This window comes from Brassica napus, chromosome C1 (genome assembly GCF_020379485.1).
Source record: "Brassica napus cultivar Da-Ae chromosome C1, Da-Ae, whole genome shotgun sequence".
NCBI lineage: Eukaryota > Viridiplantae > Streptophyta > Magnoliopsida > Brassicales > Brassicaceae > Brassica > Brassica napus.
In genome coordinates, this window is record NC_063444.1 from 50,006,721 (window position 1) to 50,027,669 (window position 20,949).

The 20,949-nt window shown below is 34.2% G+C and overlaps 3 protein-coding genes and 1 pseudogene across 10 annotated transcripts; 1 reads left to right on the forward strand and 3 right to left on the reverse strand.

Moving 5' to 3' along the window:
• The first annotated feature begins 722 nt into the window (after positions 1–722).
• LOC125580951 (bifunctional 3-dehydroquinate dehydratase/shikimate dehydrogenase, chloroplastic) lies at positions 723–4,607 on the forward strand. Of its 2 annotated transcripts, none has more exons than XR_007318670.1 (11): positions 723–1,070; positions 1,547–1,788; positions 2,119–2,224; positions 2,305–2,523; positions 2,598–2,944; positions 3,024–3,087; positions 3,479–3,587; positions 3,664–3,807; positions 3,937–4,047; positions 4,152–4,314; positions 4,418–4,607. XR_007318670.1 is itself a non-coding variant. In XM_048746252.1 (11 exons), exons 1-11 carry the CDS (start codon positions 831–833, stop codon positions 4,456–4,458), a joined length of 1,824 nt encoding a protein of 607 aa, XP_048602209.1. In that variant the 5' UTR covers positions 724–830; the 3' UTR covers positions 4,459–4,607. The 2 variants fall into 2 exon arrangements, 1 of the variants encoding a protein (XP_048602209.1); XM_048746252.1 differs by having other exon boundaries at positions 724–1,070; positions 3,937–4,085.
• Positions 4,608–4,849: 242 nt separating this feature from the next.
• On the reverse strand, positions 4,850–7,874 carry LOC106351091. Of its 6 annotated transcripts, none has more exons than XM_048746256.1 (8): positions 7,620–7,874; positions 6,397–6,759; positions 6,158–6,314; positions 5,768–6,080; positions 5,621–5,693; positions 5,453–5,543; positions 5,292–5,371; positions 4,850–5,210 (listed from the first exon to the last, which is right to left on the reverse strand). In XM_048746256.1, the coding sequence occupies exons 1-8, from the start codon at positions 7,704–7,706 to the stop codon at positions 5,076–5,078; spliced, it is 1,299 nt and encodes a 432-aa protein (XP_048602213.1). In that variant the 5' UTR covers positions 7,707–7,874; the 3' UTR covers positions 4,850–5,075. The 6 variants fall into 6 exon arrangements, with proteins under 6 accessions (XP_048602213.1, XP_048602212.1, XP_048602211.1 ...); XM_048746255.1 differs by having other exon boundaries at positions 6,158–6,317; XM_048746254.1 differs by having other exon boundaries at positions 7,584–7,843.
• Positions 7,875–9,257: 1,383 nt separating this feature from the next.
• On the reverse strand, positions 9,258–13,570 carry LOC125580952. 2 transcript variants are annotated; one of them, XM_048746260.1, is made up of 7 exons: positions 11,291–13,570; positions 11,054–11,221; positions 10,788–10,983; positions 10,319–10,515; positions 9,995–10,147; positions 9,720–9,915; positions 9,258–9,656 (listed from the first exon to the last, which is right to left on the reverse strand). In XM_048746260.1, the coding sequence occupies exons 1-7, from the start codon at positions 11,630–11,632 to the stop codon at positions 9,640–9,642; spliced, it is 1,269 nt and encodes a 422-aa protein (XP_048602217.1). In that variant the 5' UTR covers positions 11,633–13,570; the 3' UTR covers positions 9,258–9,639. The 2 variants fall into 2 exon arrangements, with proteins under 2 accessions (XP_048602217.1, XP_048602216.1); XM_048746259.1 differs by having other exon boundaries at positions 10,319–10,518; positions 11,291–13,567.
• A 5,110-nt stretch (positions 13,571–18,680) lies between these two features.
• The window catches only part of LOC125580106, a 2,540-nt pseudogene continuing 271 nt past the window's right edge, over positions 18,681–20,949 (reverse strand).

A 20,949-nucleotide genomic window follows, 5' to 3' on the forward strand; every position in this document is an offset into this window, starting at 1 on the left:
CATCTAGCAGATTAACCCTATATTTATTTGAATGTGAGTTTGCTACTTTGCTTAAGGTTTTTGGTTACTTTCTATACAGTGTTATTCAATGTGTGATAAACTGAACCTAATCTAATCGGAAAATGCATAAACACGAAATCAAACAAAGTTTAAATTAGCTAAAATATTAATTTTGATTCTTGAATAATGGCTAACACAATATGTACCTAACCTAAGACTAAACACAACTAAAAATTAAAGTGAATATATTATGTTATCCTAGTGACAAAAAGTTAAAAAAAAAAGTTATCCTAGTGACTTTCTCTACTATATTTTGTTTCGTTTCAGCTACTAATCCAATAGAAAAGAAAAACCGAAAACAATAGTTAGTAAAAAAAAACAATAGTTAGTGGAACCTCATGAACCAACATAAAAGCAGTCTATATATTGGTGTAAACATATGATTATTGTGGTGATAGAGTAAAGTTAAAGTTCATAGTAAGCTGGGATCCATAGTAAAGTTTGTAAAAACAAGAAAATTACGAATACAGTCTTCTTTTTTTTTGATCAAACAGTCCACTAGTTACATATAAATTTAGAAATGTCGACGTAATTGTTGGACAAAAAGAGAGTAAAACGAACCCAACAGGCTTATCATGGGCTCACTAAGCCCAAGCCCACTTCCGTAATACAAAACATTCAGACAGAAAAGTACCTTTTGTTTTCCGCCTAATGTCTCAACTCACCACCAATCCCCAGCCACCTACCACTTCGGTTTTTAGTGTATAAAGTTGTAAGAAAAAAAGAATGTGAAAAAGGCCGCACGGTTCCGTTGACGACGACGGCTCTCAATGTCTGTTTTTTTAACTAATCCTCGTCTCACCTACCCTCCTCCTCATGCCCTCTCCACCCCTCGACCGTCACCAACCTCCGTCGCTAACCTCCGTCTCCCCGCCGCTGATTTCTCTCGCCGCTTCAAATCTAATTTCTTCTCCGCCGAATTATCTTCCCCGCAGACCAGGAGCGTGCCGGTTCCGGTAGTATTTTCCGATCAACAGCGACGTCGGAGCATGGAGCCAAGCAATGTCTATGTTAGTGATTCTTTCTTTTGGTTCTGTTCTGTTCTGTTTCGGAGAGTGCTAGAGAACAATGATGAAATTTGCAGATTGATTGGTTCAGACAAAGTTTGTGTCTTTGGTCTGAAATTTTTGGATGAAAGGTGTTTGATGTTTCGTTTTAGGACATTAGTATTCTCCTTAATCGATGTTTAGTTCTAAGTAGTTGTTGGATTTGAGATTAGAGCTTAAAAAGATGAGAACTAATGATTGTGGAACTTAGATGAACTGTTTCGGTTCTGTTCCGTTCCGGAGATTTCTAGAGAACAATGGTGACTTTGCAGATTAGGTTCAGATAAAGTTTGCCTCTTTGGTCTGAATTTTTTGGATGAAGTGTTTGATTGTTTCGTTTTAGGACATGACTTTGATGTTTAGTTCTTTAAAGTAGGCAGTTGAATTTGAATTTGGAGATGAAAAAGATGAAAGCTAATAATGGATTGTGGAACTTATAGGTGGCTTCAAGTAACACTGGAATGGAGATCGGAAGTCAAGAAACTGCGAAGAATCCAAGCTTGATCTGTGCTCCAGTGATGGCGGATTCAATAGACAAGATGGTGACTGAAACGTGCAAAGCTCAGGAATTGGGTGCAGACTTGGTGGAAATAAGATTAGATAGTCTGAAGGACTTCAACCCTCTTGAGGATCTGAAAACTATCATAAACAAATCTCCTCTTCCCACTCTCTTCACCTACAGGTTTGTATGTGTGTGTGTGTTCAAGCTTGAGACCATTTTTTACCAGCTTGTGTCGAGTTTTTTTTTAATATGCCGGTTGATCTAGTGATATAGAGTTGACTGGCTATTATACTGCCTGAACCGAGTTTGAAATGTATTCCGACTAGTACCAGGGTAGCTAGATTGTCTGTTAATGGACTACCATATAAACTGAATGGGCCTAATCCTAAGCCCAGACTGGCTAAGTAGCAACAACTTTATTGTGTGGAGGAGGATCTTACCTTCTTGTCCTTTTAAGTTGTCTGCTAGTTCTTGTGTTGCACTATGAGTAAATGTTGCTATGTTCTGTAGGCCAAAATGGGAAGGTGGTCAATATGAAGGTGATGAAAATGAGCGTCTGGATGTGCTTCGTTTGGCTATGGAACTAGGAGCTGATTACATTGATGTTGAGCTTCAGGTTCTCATCGTATAAACTGTAGAATGAGGTTTTTCTAATGCTAATAACTTCTCCTAACTTTATATTTGTATGTTTAAAAGGTTGCAAGTGAGTTCATCAAATCAATAAAAGGAAAGAAGCCTGAAAATTTCAGAGTCATTGTCTCATCTCACAACTATCAGAACACCCCTTCCGTTGAAGATCTCAGTGACCTTGCCTTAAGAATACAACAAGCTGGAGCCGACATAGTGAAAATCGCTACCACTGCTGTGGACATCACAGATGTTTCTCGCATGTTCCATATAACCTCAAATGCTCAAGTAAGTTTCATTATATAGAATCAAGCGTTTTTGCTAATCTCTGATTGTTGATTCTTTGCTGTCAACTGTTTCAGGTTCCCACAATAGGACTTGTTATGGGAGAAAGAGGTCTAATGTCTCGGATTCTTTGTTCAAAGTTTGGTGGATATTTAACCTTTGGAACCTTAGAATCTGGGAAAGTCTCAGCACCTGGTCAACCAACGATCAAGGATCTGTTGGATCTTTACAACTTTAGAAGAATTGGTCCTGACACTAAGGTGTATGGGATCATTGGGAAGCCTGTCAGTCACAGCAAATCACCTATTGTTCACAATCAAGCTTTCAAGTCAGTTAATTTTAACGGAGTCTATGTCCACCTCTTAGTTGATGATCTTGAGAGCTTTCTCAAAACCTACTCATCCTCTGATTTCGCCGGATTCAGGTAAATGTTTGCTCCAGTGATTAAAATAAATGAAGATAATATGTTTTGTGTGTATGATGTAAATCTGTTTTACCTGCAGCTGTACAATTCCTCACAAAGAAGCTGCATTGAAATGTTGTGATGAGGTTGATCCATTGGCTAAGGTCTGGTTTGCTAATAACCCCAATCACTGTCTGATAGAGTAATTAGCCATCCTGCTTCACCCTGAGTGCTTGATTTATTATCTTTCATCAGTGTTCTAAAAATCTGTTAATAGCCAAAACAATTTTCTTAAAATCCGATTAAACCGTTTTAAATCGGTCTAAATCAATCGAAATTGGTCTAAATCTGTGAAATTAAACAATAATGTTAGTGCAAATCCACAAATTTGTCTAGTTTTTTTTTGGATATGTAATTTTTATAATTCATCAAAATAATTTTATAATTAAATCCAAAAACTATATTATCTAATGTAAATGTAAAGTATACAAAAAAATAAATCAATAAAACGCCTAGTTACAACGTGGATAGTTCTTGAGCATTGTCTTTTTACAGTCTATAGGAGCTGTGAACACTATACTAAGGAGACAAAGCGACGGCAAGTTGCTGGGTTACAACACAGATTGTATTGGTTCCATTTCTGCTATTGAGGATGGCCTTCGAAGTAAGTTCTATCTTCACAGCCTTAATCCTTTTGCTGCTTCTTTTTTAACTCATGTAGCCTTTCTTCTTTTGTTAAGGCTCAAGTGGTCCAAGCAGTGTACCTTCTTCGCCATTAGCTGGTAAAACAGTGGTGGTTATTGGTGCTGGTGGAGCAGGCAAGGCCCTTGCTTATGGTGCAAAAGAGAAGGGCGCCAATGTTGTAATTGCTAATCGAACTTACGGTAAACATACATATCCTACTTTTGGTTATTTTCCCCTTTATGAACACCTTTATATATTCTATCAACGGTCATGCTTGGCTTTGACACTACTCTTCATCTCTTTATGGCTGTCATGTTGTGTTTTTGAAGAGCGAGCACTAGAACTAGCAGAAGCAATTGGAGGCAAAGCGTTGTCTCTCACGGATTTAGATAACTTCCATCCAGAAGATGGCATGGTATTGGCTAACACTACCTCTATGGGTATGCAACCAAATGTTGATGAGACTCCCATCTCCAAGGTTATTAGCTCTGTCAGTAACTAAGGAGCCGTTCTTAAACTTATAGCTTCTTTTTTGTTTCTCCAGCATGCATTGAAGCATTATGCACTGGTCTTTGATGCGGTTTATACACCAAGAATCACACGACTGTTGCGGGAAGCAGAAGAATGCGGAGCCATAACTGTGTCAGGCTCAGAGATGTTTGTGAGGCAGGCTTACGAGCAGTTTGAGATTTTCACCGGTTTGCCGGGTAAGTGTGACTCATTACCAAACACAACCCATGGTCTCTGACTCACCTTTACCACTCACCTCGACTAATATGAAAGCTTTATGTTCCGTTTGTTTTGCTGCAGCTCCAAAGGAACTATATTGGCAAATCATGTCAAAGTACTGAGAGATCTCGCTCTTGTGTATGTGTTTCTTACTGCCATTTGTATCCTCAGAGAAGGAACTTTTGTAAGGACATAACTGATTCTCTCTTGTGTATTTTATACATAAACTATAAAAGCTTTGTTGAGTTGATGGAAACTTAGATTTTACAAAGTGCAGTATCGGTTAATGCTTGTTAAAGTTTTGCATCACTCGTCTTTTGTCTTAATGGCAAAAACATTTAAACACACTTTCACTATCAGATATATACTAATTATATCAAATCTTCAACTGATTATACTTTCAAGCAGTGTTCTAAAGATGTAAGTAGCAAATCGGATATAAACGAAACAATTCTTTTAACAATTTCCTATAACTGTGTAATTTACCTTCTAGCTATTTTTTGAACATTAGTATCAAGGCAACTCTTTTCACCTGATAAACGAATTTCTCTTTTACAAAGTATCATCGTCCCCCAAATAAAAAGACTAAAGGGGCACAAGAAAGGAACTTGAATAACATACTCGAAGAAGAGTGGTTATACATATTTACATTTTACAAGTCGCAACACCTTCAACCTTCTTCTTCTTTCCATGGTACAAACTGAACAAACAGAGAAGCCAACCCACAGGAATACAGATGTCATACTGGATTTGAGTTCTGTGCAACACGTACACGCCAAGCGAAATAATAAAGGTACAATGAGTTTAAGCACACAGCTATCCCAAAACCAAGAATCCCTGCAAAGAGTATAGCATATATCGCAGGTAGTCTCACCTGAAACATAAGAGTGTGTTTTGATTTATTATTCAAATGCAGCAAAACTGATTTTAAGTGAGAGATTATATTGCTGCTTACTATAGTATATAGTAGATGAACCAATATGCCCACAAGCGCAAACTCAAGTGCTGCATATGTCCATATGTACTCTCTAATAGCTGCAGAGTCATTTTGTAATTACATAAGTGTTTTAAAAGTTTGTTGGCTAACAAAGGAAAGAGCTGGGTGGTTGTGTTTACCAAGGACACTGGCGAAAACAGATGCTAAGAAGCCCAACGTTAATGAAAATGGCCCTGCTATGTAGACAGCTTTAGAGGCCAAGTCCCTAATCTACAAAAGAAACATATAACAATCTTGTTAATATCTTTAAGTATCAACCAAAATAAATAATTTATCTTGGTGGCTACCAGTAATTGCTCGAGGAAGAAGAAGTAACAGACACTGCTGATCAGAACCAGCACCACAAACTCTTGCCAAGCACTGCAACCAAACCATTCAATTTCTCAGTAGACTGGTGAATATAAAGAAGAATCTATAGAAGTTAAAAGAGGTACCTAGCGGTTTGTGTTTGCATATTCTGTTGACCGCGAGCACGCCTGTTGTTTGTTTGATTAGCTGTGGGCACACGAAGCAGTGTAACTGGTAAGTTCTGGACTTCTTGTCTACAGACGTCACAGGTTCTTGTCCCCTTTGTACTAAACCACTTAATGGCACACGCTTCATGAACAAGCCTGAGATCACCTTTGCAGCTGCACTCCATTTTCAGAGTGTTGCCTTCTTCCAACACGTCTAGACAGATCCTGCATACCGCTTCTTCTTCCGGAATCTCTTCATCGGTTTCTTCCGTAGGAACTGGAGAGGTTTGATCTGCCAATGAAAGAGAAGTAAACACCATCAGCAGCGTAAGATGCCAAAACTCAATATTCAGATGACAAAACATGTACCTGCATTTGTCTCAGAGGAAACATGAGCTTTGTGGTTGTCAAATGAAATAGATCTCACAATCACTATGTTTCTCCCAGGCATGGACAAGGATCTTGTAACTGATGGATAAGTTGAATCTTTCTGTAACAAAATACAATCTTCTTTTTCTCCTTTTTCCTGCTATATTTTGAACAGAAACTCCTTTTAGCAAATTCAATATCTAATGCACATTGTAACTGTAAGATGGCAAATAACTCACATTAGGCGGTTCAGCTGGCACAGGAGACAGCTTTGAGGCATGTCTTGTTGGAAGGGATAAGCATCTTTTCCAGTAAGGAGAAGTTGTTGAACCGGCAGTAATAATAGTCTTTTTGGGTGTTTCCATAAGATTGGGAGATAGTAGAGAGCTTCTCTCGCTTTCAGGATGAGCTACTACAGCTTTCTTTTTGAAGCTTAGGTTACGCAAGATTCCTCTTGGTGAGGATGTAGTAACGCTTTTGAATGAGCTCGTGGACTTCAGTGAACTCTTTGGTCTAGATGGTATTGAAAGATCCAAGTGGGTTCCACTCTGTAGAGAGCTAGACACATCTTCAGTAGATTCTTCTTTCACCTGATGCTCAGCCTATATAAGTAGTAAGTCATTAAATTAATATGTTTGCGCGCGGTAATTGTGAACTCTCGGAAGAATCGATGACTGCATCAAAGATGCACTAGTTAGTACACCTGCAAATTCTGAATTGGCTAGTTGTAAATAGCCCCAGGACTATGGAATAAAGGATTATCCCGGACCTACACCGAGGTATTGACGGTGATTCTCAAATAATACATGTCAAAGTTCAGGCCTTTCTCATGCACAATAAAAAACTGAAAATGATTACAACATCTTCTCATAAAAAGAGATACTCAACATTTTCAATTTCTACCAATCACATATTAGTCCTTTCAGAACTCTAGATCAATGATACTTGGAACTAATAAAAAAACATAAGCTTGCTTTCCTTTACTTGAGTCTCTAAAAGATACCAACTTTGCAATGGTACACAAATGCAAAGCTAAATGGCTAAAGGACTAACATGTCAACAGGTTTGAACTTCTCATTTCACATTTATTCCGTATAAAACAATTACAAATGGCTAAGTTTTGTAATGAAAACATAAACAAATCAAAAAAGGAGAAATGCCTACTAAGTGAATTAAACAAATCAAATCCAGATTCCAGAGGAAGAGACAACAAAGATGTCAGAAAAATCAGAAAGAGAGAACAAAGATGTCACCTTTACCTTATAACCTACAAACCCATCAATAACAAAAGTTTAAAAGAAATGTTTTCTAGCGATTCTTCATCCACATAAGGCGCATGGTATGAGGAAAAGCTTTTAAATTTACCTTATAATCTACAAACCCAGAATAATTAAACCTTATAAGGTTTTAAAGGGAAGAGACAAACATTTTTTTTTGTTTTTTGTTTGGAGACAAAGCACACCTGAGGAGGAGATGAGGAAGAAGAACCTCCCACGATTATAGCAATCTCGGGTTGTTGAGCTGCCTGATCTTGTTGCTTCATCGTCATCGTACCAAAACTAAACCGGTGATATAAATTAGTACTGTTTGTAATCAAAGCTGCTCGACAAATATTCTGAGCAGAGAGATGAGAATCAAACTATTTAATGAAATTATTTGAGGTTTCTTTTTATACAATTGAATCCACGACTGACATTATACGTTGCCACTCACACTCCTTTATTTACTCTGCTTTGCTTTCCTATTATCCAGTTTAAATTATTATTTATTCTAATTATGTGATTTTGGAAATGATGTGTTGTATTGGTTTTTTAAAGTTTTACCAAAAAGTCTACATTTGAAAATTAAAAATTATCACCTTTGAAGATAGGTTGATGAACTTTATAAGTGCTACTATGTATTTTAAAATTTTAATATGCATAAAACTATAAACTATTCCAATTTCCAAATAACATACAAGTCACTCACGATGGTCTTTAAATATTCGCGTCTTTAATACCTCACTAAATTTTCTTTGTATAAACTACTATATCCTCATGTAATGTATTAAACCACGTGTTACAATGATACCCTCGAATGAAAATAACAAAGGTATAGTTTGGTGGGGGTTTGAGAAAAGCTTGGATAGGTTTTGGTTTAGCTTTAAGTGTTGGCAAATGTTCATTTAATTTAGGCTAATGAAAAGAGAACACTAAATCAGTTCTTATATGTTACCACAATACTTGACACATCTTTTAAAATCAACACACTTGATCGAATTTAAATTTTTGCAACTAGTCTTGAACAATTGTCATAGAATATGATTTTGGAACCGAGAGAATATAATTTAATATTATGTGTATAAAATATAAATAAAACAAAAAGATAGTGAAAAATATAATAATTAAAAAATTAGGTTTAGGATGTGGAGATTATGGTTTAGAATTTAAGATTTATTATATAAAATTTAAATAATAAATTCAAAAATGTATTTTAAAAAATTAAAAAAAAATAAGAAAAATATAAGAAAAAATCAGAGAAAAATCTGAAAAAAATTCAAAAAAACTTTTATATTGTTCTTTTTAAAAAAAAATTCTAATGAAACAAGAATATGTTTATGGTTATAATTATGGTTTATTTCATCAAGCTGAAATCAATAATCAGTCATAATTTTTTGTGTTGTTAGAATAATTTTTTTAGGTGAACAAAAAATTCTTCAAAATTAGATTTATGAATTTTCCCCTTTACCATTAACGTAAGAGAACAATACTGATGAGCATTAAAATTGTATATTCAAGCACGAAAATTGTATAGAAAAACATTTATAATAACATATGCGATATAAAATTTATTTGTTTGTGTCTTTGTCAATATTTATTTAGTTGTTTTATCTGTATACTTTCAGCTTTAATCTTGGACTAATAGAATAGCAAATATCTCAAATTAACCCTCACAATAGATTCTAATGTCATGTTTTCAAACAATTTTCATTTATAACAGTAGCAAAATGTATTTCAGTTTTAATAATATATATGAGATGGGTTATGTCATGACATTATTTGAGAATGTCAGAGATGTGTGAAAGAAGCTCATACACATGATATAAATAACCTGTCTAAAATGTACAATGATAATTGTGATATAAATAACCTGGCATGATACAATGTCAGAGATGTGTGAAAGAAGCTCATACACATGACATTATTGCTCTCTCTTAGTAGCCAGAGATATTTGAAAGAAGCTCATACACATGATATAAAGAGAGAGCATTACTTTCACTTGCTATATATGATGAATATGTGACATAGTAAGAGTATACAACAGAAAAACAAACAAAGGGGGAAAATAGGAATACCGAATAATGCCATCATCATGATCATTATCATTCATTAGACAGGTTTTTTATCTGTAGAATGATAATTGTGATATCATCAGTCCTATTCTCATGCTCCAACCACAGTTTATATGATTCCGCTGCAGCTGCTGCACATCCATCTCTCGGATCAGCATATCTCCCCACCTGCAAACACACACACACTTCTCAATCACTCTATAGACAAGAGTTGTGTCATAATTACAATACCTTCTGATTTTGGACTTGGCCTACAAAGGATGGCATGATAATCCCTTTGCCAAAACTTCCTCTCTACTTTAGCTTGATACTCCACAAGATCTCCATTGTCAATCTCTCTAGCCATAAACGTGATGTATGACTTGAACCCATTCACCTTGCTCAGATTAGCCCTCACAATAGATTCTAATGTTAGTTTGGATCCCTCCTACACCAAAAACAAATTGTCGATCAAATATTGGTAAGTTGTCTCACATGTCTAATTAAGATATGAGTTAATTATATACCTTCATCTCATTGTATTTGTTCAGGGCCACATCTACCATGTTTTCCATGTACTGGCGACCCGTAAGCCCGGTAGGATATAATTGATTATCAAGATCAACAGGAGAAAAGTAACGAAGTCGTCCCGGGTAGACTTCTCCATCAACAAAGAAACCCTGAGAGTGAGCACACAAGCATTTGACTTTGGATATACAGATTAACAAATTTTAATTTAGCCCAACAGAAAAATCACCATATATCCAATCCAAATTCAAAGTTATTGTATGGTTGATTCATAAAATCAATCAAATATATGTTCATTTTTATAAGTAGAATCTACAAAGTACCTTATTCTTGTACATCTGAGGTCTATATAGACGCATTTTTTCAATTTCTTCCTCTGAGGGAGCTGTCTTCGTTGGGGGTTTGAAATCGGTTCCCTCGTCGAAACTATCCACATCCCATGCTTGTTCACTTTCACGACTGGACTCATCACTAGACTCCCCATCGGTGGTAGAATCCGAGTACTCAACATCCATCGGCTCTTCTTCAAGATAGAAAAAAAATAAATAATATAGCTATTTTAACAAAGCAGAAAGATGAACAAACTTCTTAAGACGTTTGGTTCAAGTCAGTAACACAGAAGTTTAAATTGACGTTCGTGGGTTCTAAAATATGCAACAAAAACAGAAACATTAAGTGACACAGTACATATATAACACACAAGTGTTTGTGGGTTCCAACACAACATTACAAAATAAAAACAATCAAAAACGATGCTTAATGAAGAACCATATGCTAAGAGTGTATGTATACCTTTGGGTTCTGGAGTTGGCCTGCAAAAGATGACATGAGTTTTCTTTTGCCAAATTCTCTTGTCTGTTTTTGCCTGGTACTCTACAAGTAGATCACCATTTGAAGACTCTCTGGCCATAAAGGTAATGTAGCATTTGAGCCCACACGCCAAATCAATGATAGACCTCACAATAGATTCACATGTCACCGTTAACCCCTACAAGAGAAGTCTACACCCAGCATTAGGAAAAAATTAATTCTAAAGTGAAAATTGATATAAAGCCAACCTTGATCTTGTTGTATCTTTCCAGGGCCAAATCAACCATGCTTTTCATGTACTCACGGCCAGTAAGTCCATTAGCACCACTGTATTCAAATGGTTCATCGAGATCGATGGGGAAGAGTTGTCTGTAGAGTAGGCTCCCCGGGTAGCTATCTATATCAACGTCGAATCCCTGAGAAAACCACCAGCAATGATCATGATCATCAAGTTTATCAAAGTTACACACTATCAAGAGACAAACCTTGCTCTTGTACATGGAAGATCTGTACCGATGCATCTTCTGACCTATCTCATCGTTGGGATCAAGATTCCTTCTAGGTCTGTAGTCGAATCCATCGTCGAAACTATCCACTTCCCATTCTTGGCCTTCCTCGCGGCTGGACGCGTCGCTTTCCTCGCATTTCTCCTCCTGTTCTTCGTTAACGTCGCCTACACCACCCTCTTCGACATCATCGGAAGAATCCAGTAGAGAGCCGCCATTCGCCTTAGGCATCCCTGTAGCCGTAGGCCGTGTCTCCTTGCCGAGCTCCATGGGGTTCGTGACGTTCGTTATCATCGAAGTGCGTTGAATAGATTCAGACATCAACAACTTCTGAATTAACCCTAGGACGTAAGGCAAAAGGTTACTACAAATCAACAATGGGTTAATCTCTTGTATAGAGATTTTTATAATTATAAATTAATATTGTAAATATCCTTTATTAGTTTTAAGATTTTGTATGTAGTCAAAATGGCTCTTTATAAAAGATAACATAAATAAGAAAAAAAATTCCAGATCTTTTAGATCTTCTCCCTTTTCTTTTCTGGTACAAATCCAATGAATTCTTATCAGGATTTATCAATAATCTCCACAAAACTAATAAAGCAAAAAATGTTTCAAACCTCTTTGACCATCATCATATATTAGTACGAGATACAACTATGCATTAAAACAATATTGTCATATTTTTTAAAATTTTGTCAATATTTATGTGTTAACCTCCTATAAAAATATTGTATTTTTGGTAAATACTAAATACTTTATATACTGAAGCCTATAATCTTTAGTGTTGTTTTAAATTTTTAATCACATTCTAAATTTGTATTAATGTATTTTAAGCTCTTTTTCATGGTATGTGAGAATTATTATAATTTTTTTTATCAATTATGATGATCATGATCATCAAGTTTTTATCAAAGTTACACACGATCAATAAAGAAACGTTTTCAAGCGATTCTTCATCCACATAAGGCGCATGGTATGATGAAAAGCTATAAGATTTACCTAATAATCTACAAACCCAGAATAATTAAACCTTATAAGGTTTTAAAGGGAAGAGACAAAGATTTTTTTTGTTTTTGTTTGGAGACAAAGCACACCTGAGGAGGAGATGAGGAAGATGAACCCCCCACGATTATAGCAATCTCGGGTTGTTGAGCTGCCTGATCTTGTTGCTTCATCGTCATCGTACCAATACTAAACCGGTGATATAAATTATTGTTTGTAATCAAAGCTGCTCGACATGTACTCTGCGAGAGAGAAGAGAATCAAAGTATTTAATGAAATTATTTGAGTTTTCTTTTTATACAATTGAATCCACGACTGACATTATACGTTGCCACTCACACTCCTTTATTTACTCTGCTTTGCTTTCCTATTACCCAATTTTAATTAAAACTAGGTGTTTTGTCCGGGTCTAATAGTTTACTAATATTTATTATTAAGTGCATTGTGGTTTTTGATTATCAGTTATTTCTATTTTCTAAATAAATAATAATTTAGAAAATATAATTAAGTTAAAATTATTTAGATTGAGTTATAACATCAATCAAAACAATAGTAATAAAATTTTGTATTTCTATTTTAATTAATATTTTATCTTTAAAGTTATTATTTTTCAATAATATGACAAACATATTATTTAGACAATGATGTTTTTAGATACTTAAAATTACCAAAACCACTAAATATTCCTCCTAGTTATTTAGAATTTTGTTTCTACTTGATAAATATATATTCACAAGTTTATCATACTAAAAGAAAATTATTATATTTTGGATAACAACACAATATACATGAATTATTTTCTTTTTAATTTTATGAGAATTTTTAATTATAACTAACTTATGATCAATTATATGAAGTTATAAATAACAAAATTAATTTATTCATCAAGAGCAACTTAAGAACAACTTAAAATAAAACATGGTGTTTTACCTTTAACAAAAAAAACATATTTCAGAAAGGAAGAATAAATGTTACTATTTTATTACCTTTACCTTTAATCGAATTATTAGTTTTATTTTCTCAATCTTTCTTTAATTTAATTCTAAGCGTGTAAGTTTTTGTTTTATTAAGTTCCAAGTGTCACTTTATCCATGTGTTAGCAAATACCATATATAGAATTAACGTTTTGATAAATGTACTTTCAGATAATGATCATTGACATATAATAATAATTATTAAGTTAGACGATGGAGAAGTTAATATATTATAGATTTTTTGAAATTATATAGTATATAAATAATTATATATAAATTATTTATCTTATAATTCATTAAGGATATAAGCGATATTAACCGCTCTAACTTTTAACGTGAGAGCTCGATTCCAAAAACTTACTTCGCAAATAATAGTATAGACTAGATATCGATCCGCGCAACCGTATAGATTTTTGTTATCAATTTTAAATTAGTATATATTATAATATATATGTGTCTATCAATTTTTTTTTAAACATAATAAATTTACGGTATATTTTTTCCGTTGAATAGATTGTTTCAAACTTTCACATGTATTTGTAAATTTTTCTATATATATAGTTTTGGATTATTATTTCATTATTAAAATCGTAACTATATATATAAAGATTAGCAAAATATTCTTTTATTGTCATATTCAAAATATTGTAAAATTTCATAAATTTAGAAAGTTTTTATTAATATGCATAAAACTATAAACTATTCCAATTTCCAAATAACATACAAGTCACTCACGATGGTCTTTAAATATTCGCGTCTTTAATACCTCACTAAATTTTCTTTGTATAAACTACTACTAGGTTAAGATCCGCGTCTTGCGCGGGATGAATATTGAATATAAATTATTTTAAGTATTATATTTTTTTACATATTATGAAATAATAAATATATATTGAATAATTAAAAATTTAGTAACTATTACATATATAATTAAATTGGTACAAATACTTAAATAAATTTTATTTATCCAGACAAACACTTTTTCTATTTTATATGTTATAAAATTAAGTTTAAATGATATTAACATAGATATATAGTACATTTTTAATATTGACATCTGTTAAAAAATATTTTATACTCATATTATTTTTGATCGTTTGTATTTTTTTATAACAAAAATTTTAAAACAATGATAACAATAAAAAATTTATGGGATGTTTAATAGTTTTAATAATTTATAATTTTAAAAACATTCAATACAAAGTTTAAAATCTAATTATTAAGTTGTTAATAATTGTTCAAAATGTTTATAAAAAATTTCAAATCAAATTCGAAATTAAAATACTTATGTGTTTTATATGGTATATAATTTATTTTAAAAAAATATTAATATGCATATATATAATATTATTAAATGAGACTTCCTACTTATGTAATTTCATAATCATTTGTACTTGTTATAACATAAATTTTAAACCATGGATCACAAAAATTTTAGTGGGAGATTTTTAACAATTTTAGTCATTTATATTCATTTTTTAAAATTCAAAATATAACATATACGAAAAAATCTAAAATTTTATTATATAGTTAATGTGGTTGTTTAATTTATTTTAAAATGAATTAAAAATGATAGAGAATAGACTGATTTTTATCAAATCTTTATTATTCAAAATCATTAATTGTCATATATACTTTAGTCACATTAGGTAATTCCGTGATTTTTATTTAAGGAAACAATGAAGAACATTTATGATTAATTTATGGTTAGTTTAATAAAAAGCTTATTATATATTTTTATATGGACCAACATATTTTTCTAAAGATTTTAAGAATGATTGTGGTGATGACATGTGGCTACAAAAATATGTTGTAATGTTTCTCTTTTAATATATAGGGGATATCCTCATGTAATGTATTAAACCACGTGTTACAATGATACTCTCGAATGAAAATAACAAAGGTCTAGTTTGGTGGGGGGTTTGAGAAAAGCTTGGATAGGTTTTGGTTTAACTTTAAGTGTTGGCAAATGTTCATTTAATTTAGGCTAATGAAAAGAGAACACTAAATCAGTTCTTATATGTTACCACAATACTTGACACATCTTTTAAAATCAACACACTTGATCGAATTTAAAGTTTTGCAACTAGTCTTGAACAATTGTCATAGAATATGATTTTGGAACCGAGAGAATATAATTTAATAAAATGCGTAAATATAAATAAAATAAAATGCTATTGAGAAAGATAATAGCTAAAAAAAAATTATCACAAAAAAGCAAAAGATATTTATATCTATAAAGGAATCTTCAGGTTTAGATTTTAAGAATGATTAAGTTTAGGATGTGGGATTATGGCTTAGAATTTAAGATTTTCTTATATAAAATTTTAAATAGAAATTTTAAAATACTTTTTGAAATTTTTTTTTTTGATTAACCTGGGGGTATCCCAAGCCCATGGAGAGGCCCAGACTAATTCCCAAGGGGAGGTGCAGTCCACGGATAGACCCTCTCTCCGGGTATTCAAATGGGCCCTAAAGCATGGGTCCATATCCGTGTTGGATGACCAGGATAATTGTGACTTAGTTTCGCGCAGCAGGTGGATCGAACCTGAAACATGTTGGTGTCTCAGCCCCGTCTCCTTACCACTCGACCACAATCACCCGGTCTACTTTTTGAAAATTTGAAAAAAAAATCAGGAAAAAAAAGAAAAAAATCGGGGAAAAATCAGAAAATTTGAAAAAAAAAACTCTTTTATTGTTTCGTTCAAACAATTTTCTAATGAAACAAGAATGTGTGTCTATGGTTATTATTATGGTTTAAGTTATTTATGTGCGTATCAAAAGAATTCTTCAATTTTGTTAGTCTGATACACGAAGTTCACTATTCCCTTCAATATTTCTCTAGATAATTCTAGTATATCTTTTACAATTACTTTCAAAAGGAGAAAATCAATTCAGTGGTCTAGCGGAAGACAAAAACATTTAAAAGAGTAATATTTTCCTAAGTAAATTATTATTATTAACTAATGGATGGTTCATATCTTTTGCATGCAACTTTCGTTCCATGAGCCACTTTTATTTGCTTTAGGATTTTAACTTTCTTCTTCCTCATTTTCTTTCTATGCTTGTTCTTTTGGGTCTACTAATTTAAGCAAAAGAAAAATGCCTTTGTTTTTTTTTATTTCTCTGGACTGATGTGGATGCTACTTCAAAGTGTTGGCAAGTTTTTCTTGGTCTTTTATCCTCATTGTTTTGTTTTTCTTCCCAAAATTTGTGTGGAATCAAGAAATTGACTTTAATGTTTGTTTGGGCCATTTGTATTTGCTTTAGGGTTTTGACTAGCTTCTTCTTCTGATCGCTTCTCTTTTCATTATTCATTACCTTTCTGCTTGTTTCTTTCGTTCTTTCGGATTTATTATTATTATTATTATCTAATCAAAACAAATGTTTTTCATCTGACTTAGATGTTTTAGTAAGTTTATAATTTCTTAGGTTTTTATCATATCTTTTGTTGTTGTGAGAACCATTTTCTTGACTTTGCTATATCATATTTATTTAGCAGTAACCAGTGAAGAGATTGGAGCTCGCACTGCACACCAGAGAAGAGCTCACTTTTTGTGCATTCTCTTTTTGCAGCAAAATGATGAAAAAACACAAAAAGTGATTTGGGTGTTTCATCCCAAAGAAGATGCCCACATAATTTTTATTGAAGACGAATTGAACACTGCTCATGTTGGTATAATCATAGAAATCGATGAAGAATTCAGATTTACTATGTGAGGTACAGTGAAAAAATGTTAATTTGTACAATGTAAAACTAATGTTTATTGCTTATTAGTTATTTATCCTGATTTTTTTAGTTGTTGTTTAGGAGATTTACAAAGTGAGGCTAACAATACCCAACAAGAAAAGTGTAATACTCAAGCATACATCCAGAACAGGTTAGCCTGATTGATATTCAGAGTAAAGGTGTACAACCCATTAATTGGTAAAAGCCCAACTTTTGATGTTGTGCTTGAACTTTTCAAATAAAAAATGTATATTTAGAGTTTCTTTCTATTTTTTTATTTGTGTTCTCAATATACCACGTTAACAAGCACACACTAGCAAGGTGTATGCTTAAAACCATCAATTAGGTTCAATTGTGACTAAAACGCAAACTTACTTTTACTGAGTGTTTCCCTTTGAGCTTCATTTTAACTTCAAATCCGATTAAACTGGCGAATAGTTTTTACCTTAAACTAAGTCTAATTAGAAAATAAGACAAAATTTAAACATATAAAGGCGTATCCTAATAAAACTTTGTTTTAGCCGCTCCCAGGCCCGACTCCCTAGGCATGGAGCTCCGCCGTTCCAGATCTGACGCCAAGACCTCCTTTTTCTGAAGAATCTGTCCTCCTCCTCCATGGTGTTGATGGTGAAGGCCCCTCCTCCGTCGCGGTGCCGACCTCCTCCCGATCCCCCACCATCTAAGCTTCTTTCGGTAGCGTTTGAAACTCTCACTTCCATCATCCCACCTGAACCACCAGATCCTCCAGACTCGTTATTCGTCCTTGTTCATCGTCTTCGGCCTTTGGCCTCGTTCTCTAGCGACTTCCATAGCGTCTCTCTCGGAGCACTTACCCAAGCTTGGGATTTCAAGTCTCCTCTCTCAGATCTAGCGATTAATTCCATTGGGAGTGCTGCTTCTCCTAGACCATCGTACCTCTCCAACAAGCCTTGTGAAGGTATTGTCTATGTACCTCTTTGGAACAAATCGTTTTTGAGGAAAGTTCGTTGTGATGTCTGCCTGTTGAAACTCTATTTACCTCAGTGTGAGGATGTTACTCTCTCTTTAACTCTTAGGATGAGATCCAGTTTACCTCTGTATGAGGATGATGAACTCCCTGTTAGCACTCTGCTACCTCGTTATGAGGATGTTCTCGTTGGTTTGAGTGGCGTTGTTACAGGGGACTTTGTGTTGAAGAAGATAATCTCAGATGCAGAAACTATGACCTCACTAGCTCTTTTTTCAGCAATCTTTGATACTGACCTCTTGGCCATGATGACCCTTGAGACTTTAATGTCTTTCCTTTGTGAAATTGTCTGGAACTGTCAAGATGCAAAGGATGTTTCTCTAGTGTTGGTGGGATTTTCACTCATGGTTGGAGCTTTGATGATTTGCTCAGTTCTTCTCAAGGCTAAGGAATTAAGCCTCCTTAGATTTCATATATTCTCAGACTCTCAAGTCTTCATATCTACCCTGCGTTTAGGGTCTGGTTTGAAAGAGATCGCAGGTGTTCTCCATGACGGTAGAAGCCTTGCTACTCTCTTCAATCCTCTATCTTTTAGCTTCATTCCTTGTATTGATTATGTTCAGGTTGTTTCTTTGGCAAAGGCTAGCCTTGAATGTATGATTGTTGAAAACTTTGTGTTTTAAGTTATTTGAATGAAAGAAATAGTTGACAAAAAAAAAAAAAGGCGTATCCTATTTCGGAATACGTTTCTCTGTTCATAATGTCTTATAAGCTTAGTAGAACATCGATCTGATTCAAAAAATCAAAACAAACTCAATTACCATAATAATTTAATAACTATCTAACCTAAGATTAGAAAAATGCATCCATTAGCCAATAATTACAATATCATACCTTTTGATTTCTGACTTGGCTTACAAAGGATAGCATGATGTTCCCTTTGCCAAAACTTCCTCTCTATTTTAGCTTGACACTTTACAAGATCTCAATTGTCAATCTCTATAGCCACAAACGTGATGTATGACTTGTACACATTCACCTTACTCAGATTATCCCTCACAACAGATTCAAATGTCACATTGGATCCCTAAACAAAAACAAATTATCGATCAAATACTGGTCAATTGACTCACATGTTTAAAATCATATACCTTCTTCTCATTGCATTTATCTAGAAGCACATCCATCTTGTTTTCCATATAATGGCAACCTGGAAGCCCGGTATGATATAATTCCTCATCAAGATCAACCGAAGAAAAGTAAGTAATTCTTTGGGGTAGACTTCTCCATTCACAAAGAAACTCTGAGCACAAAAGATAACAAAAAAAAAAGTTTTATGATCTTTTACCTCTTCTTCAGAGATCTTATTCTCTTTATGGTACAAATCCAATGAAATCTTATCAAGATGTATCAATAATCTCCACAAAGCTGATAAAATACATTTTTATTAGCATTGTGCCATTATCATCGACTTCGGTTCATCAGGGTATCAGCCCAACTTACCAATTGGTCCATTATAAACGACTTCGGTTCACCAGGATATCAGCCCTACTTACCAGTTGGTTCATTCAAATCAGGCCAATGACATTTGCATAACCGGATTTAAATCGAGGACTACATAGGCAAAGATAACATATGCATTGCAAACCAATCATTTTTTTTTTGTCAATTTCTTTGATCAACAGCTTTGTTTTGTCGATTTCTTGTTTCTGATAAATTGTTTGTAACGTCTCTTGTTCTTGAATCAGTTAGCTTTTGTTCTCTACCAATGGACTCTCTATTTCAATTGGGACTATAAATGGGATCGTTTTACTTCTAGGTTAAGCGATAATTACATTTCTAGAAGGAATCTGGACTCAAAATGCATACATATACTAAAAGGTCATCTTATGTACTCAGATTAAATCATTTAACACATCAAGTCAAGGTACAACATTCAGCAGCCAGCCGATAGTTATTATCTGTTTTCAGCTCATGTTGTGTCTGTCTCTCAGTAACTATATATAAAGAGAGAGCATTCGTTTCACTTGCTATATATGATGAATTTGTGACATACTAAGAGTATACAACAACAAACAAACAAAGGGGGCAAATACGAATACTGAATCATGCCATCATCATGATCATCATCATTCATTAGACAGGTTTTTGATCTGTACAATGATAATTGTGATATCATCAGTCCTATTCTCATGCTCCAACCACAGTTTGTATGATTCCACTGTCGCTGCTGCGCAACCATCTCTCGGATCAGCATATCTCCCCACCTGCGAACACACACACACACACACACACACACACACACACACACACACACACACACACACACACACACACACACACACACACACACACACACACCACACACACACACACACACACACACACACACACAACACACAGACATAAGAGACCGTCAAAGGAGTTGTGTCTTTATGTCTTTATATAATTACCATATCAACAACAGCTTGGCTTGGAAGAAACTCAAAGATCCCATCACTCACAACAACAAAGAACAAATGATTCGGCGAAAGATGAAACTATAGACAATTTCAGGCTCCGCGGTAACACCAATCCCCTCAGCTGTACAATCACCAACGCTTCTCGTGAACGCTGTCCCAGGATACATCCCGTTCTGTACCCAAAGCCTAGGTGGGTCACCTCCTTCGCTCTCTTCGTTAGCCCATGTTTGAATATTAGGATCTTTTCAACCGTTCAACTTGATCAACAGTCATCACTCTTGCTCTACACGCTTTCACCCTCTCACACTCATCTTCCCTAAAAGGCGTCTGATCATAAGACAAATCCTCTGCTAGAACCCTGTTCCTGTACTTTAACAGCGAGTACAGCGCGAGTGGTGCAACTCATGGAATCATCGATCTCGCTCTCGTGCAACTCATCGTTGACCCTCAAGAAAGCAGACTTGTAAGCCTTCTCGGGATCATGAACAGAGCAGGGCTTTGTATACTGAAACCTATAAAAA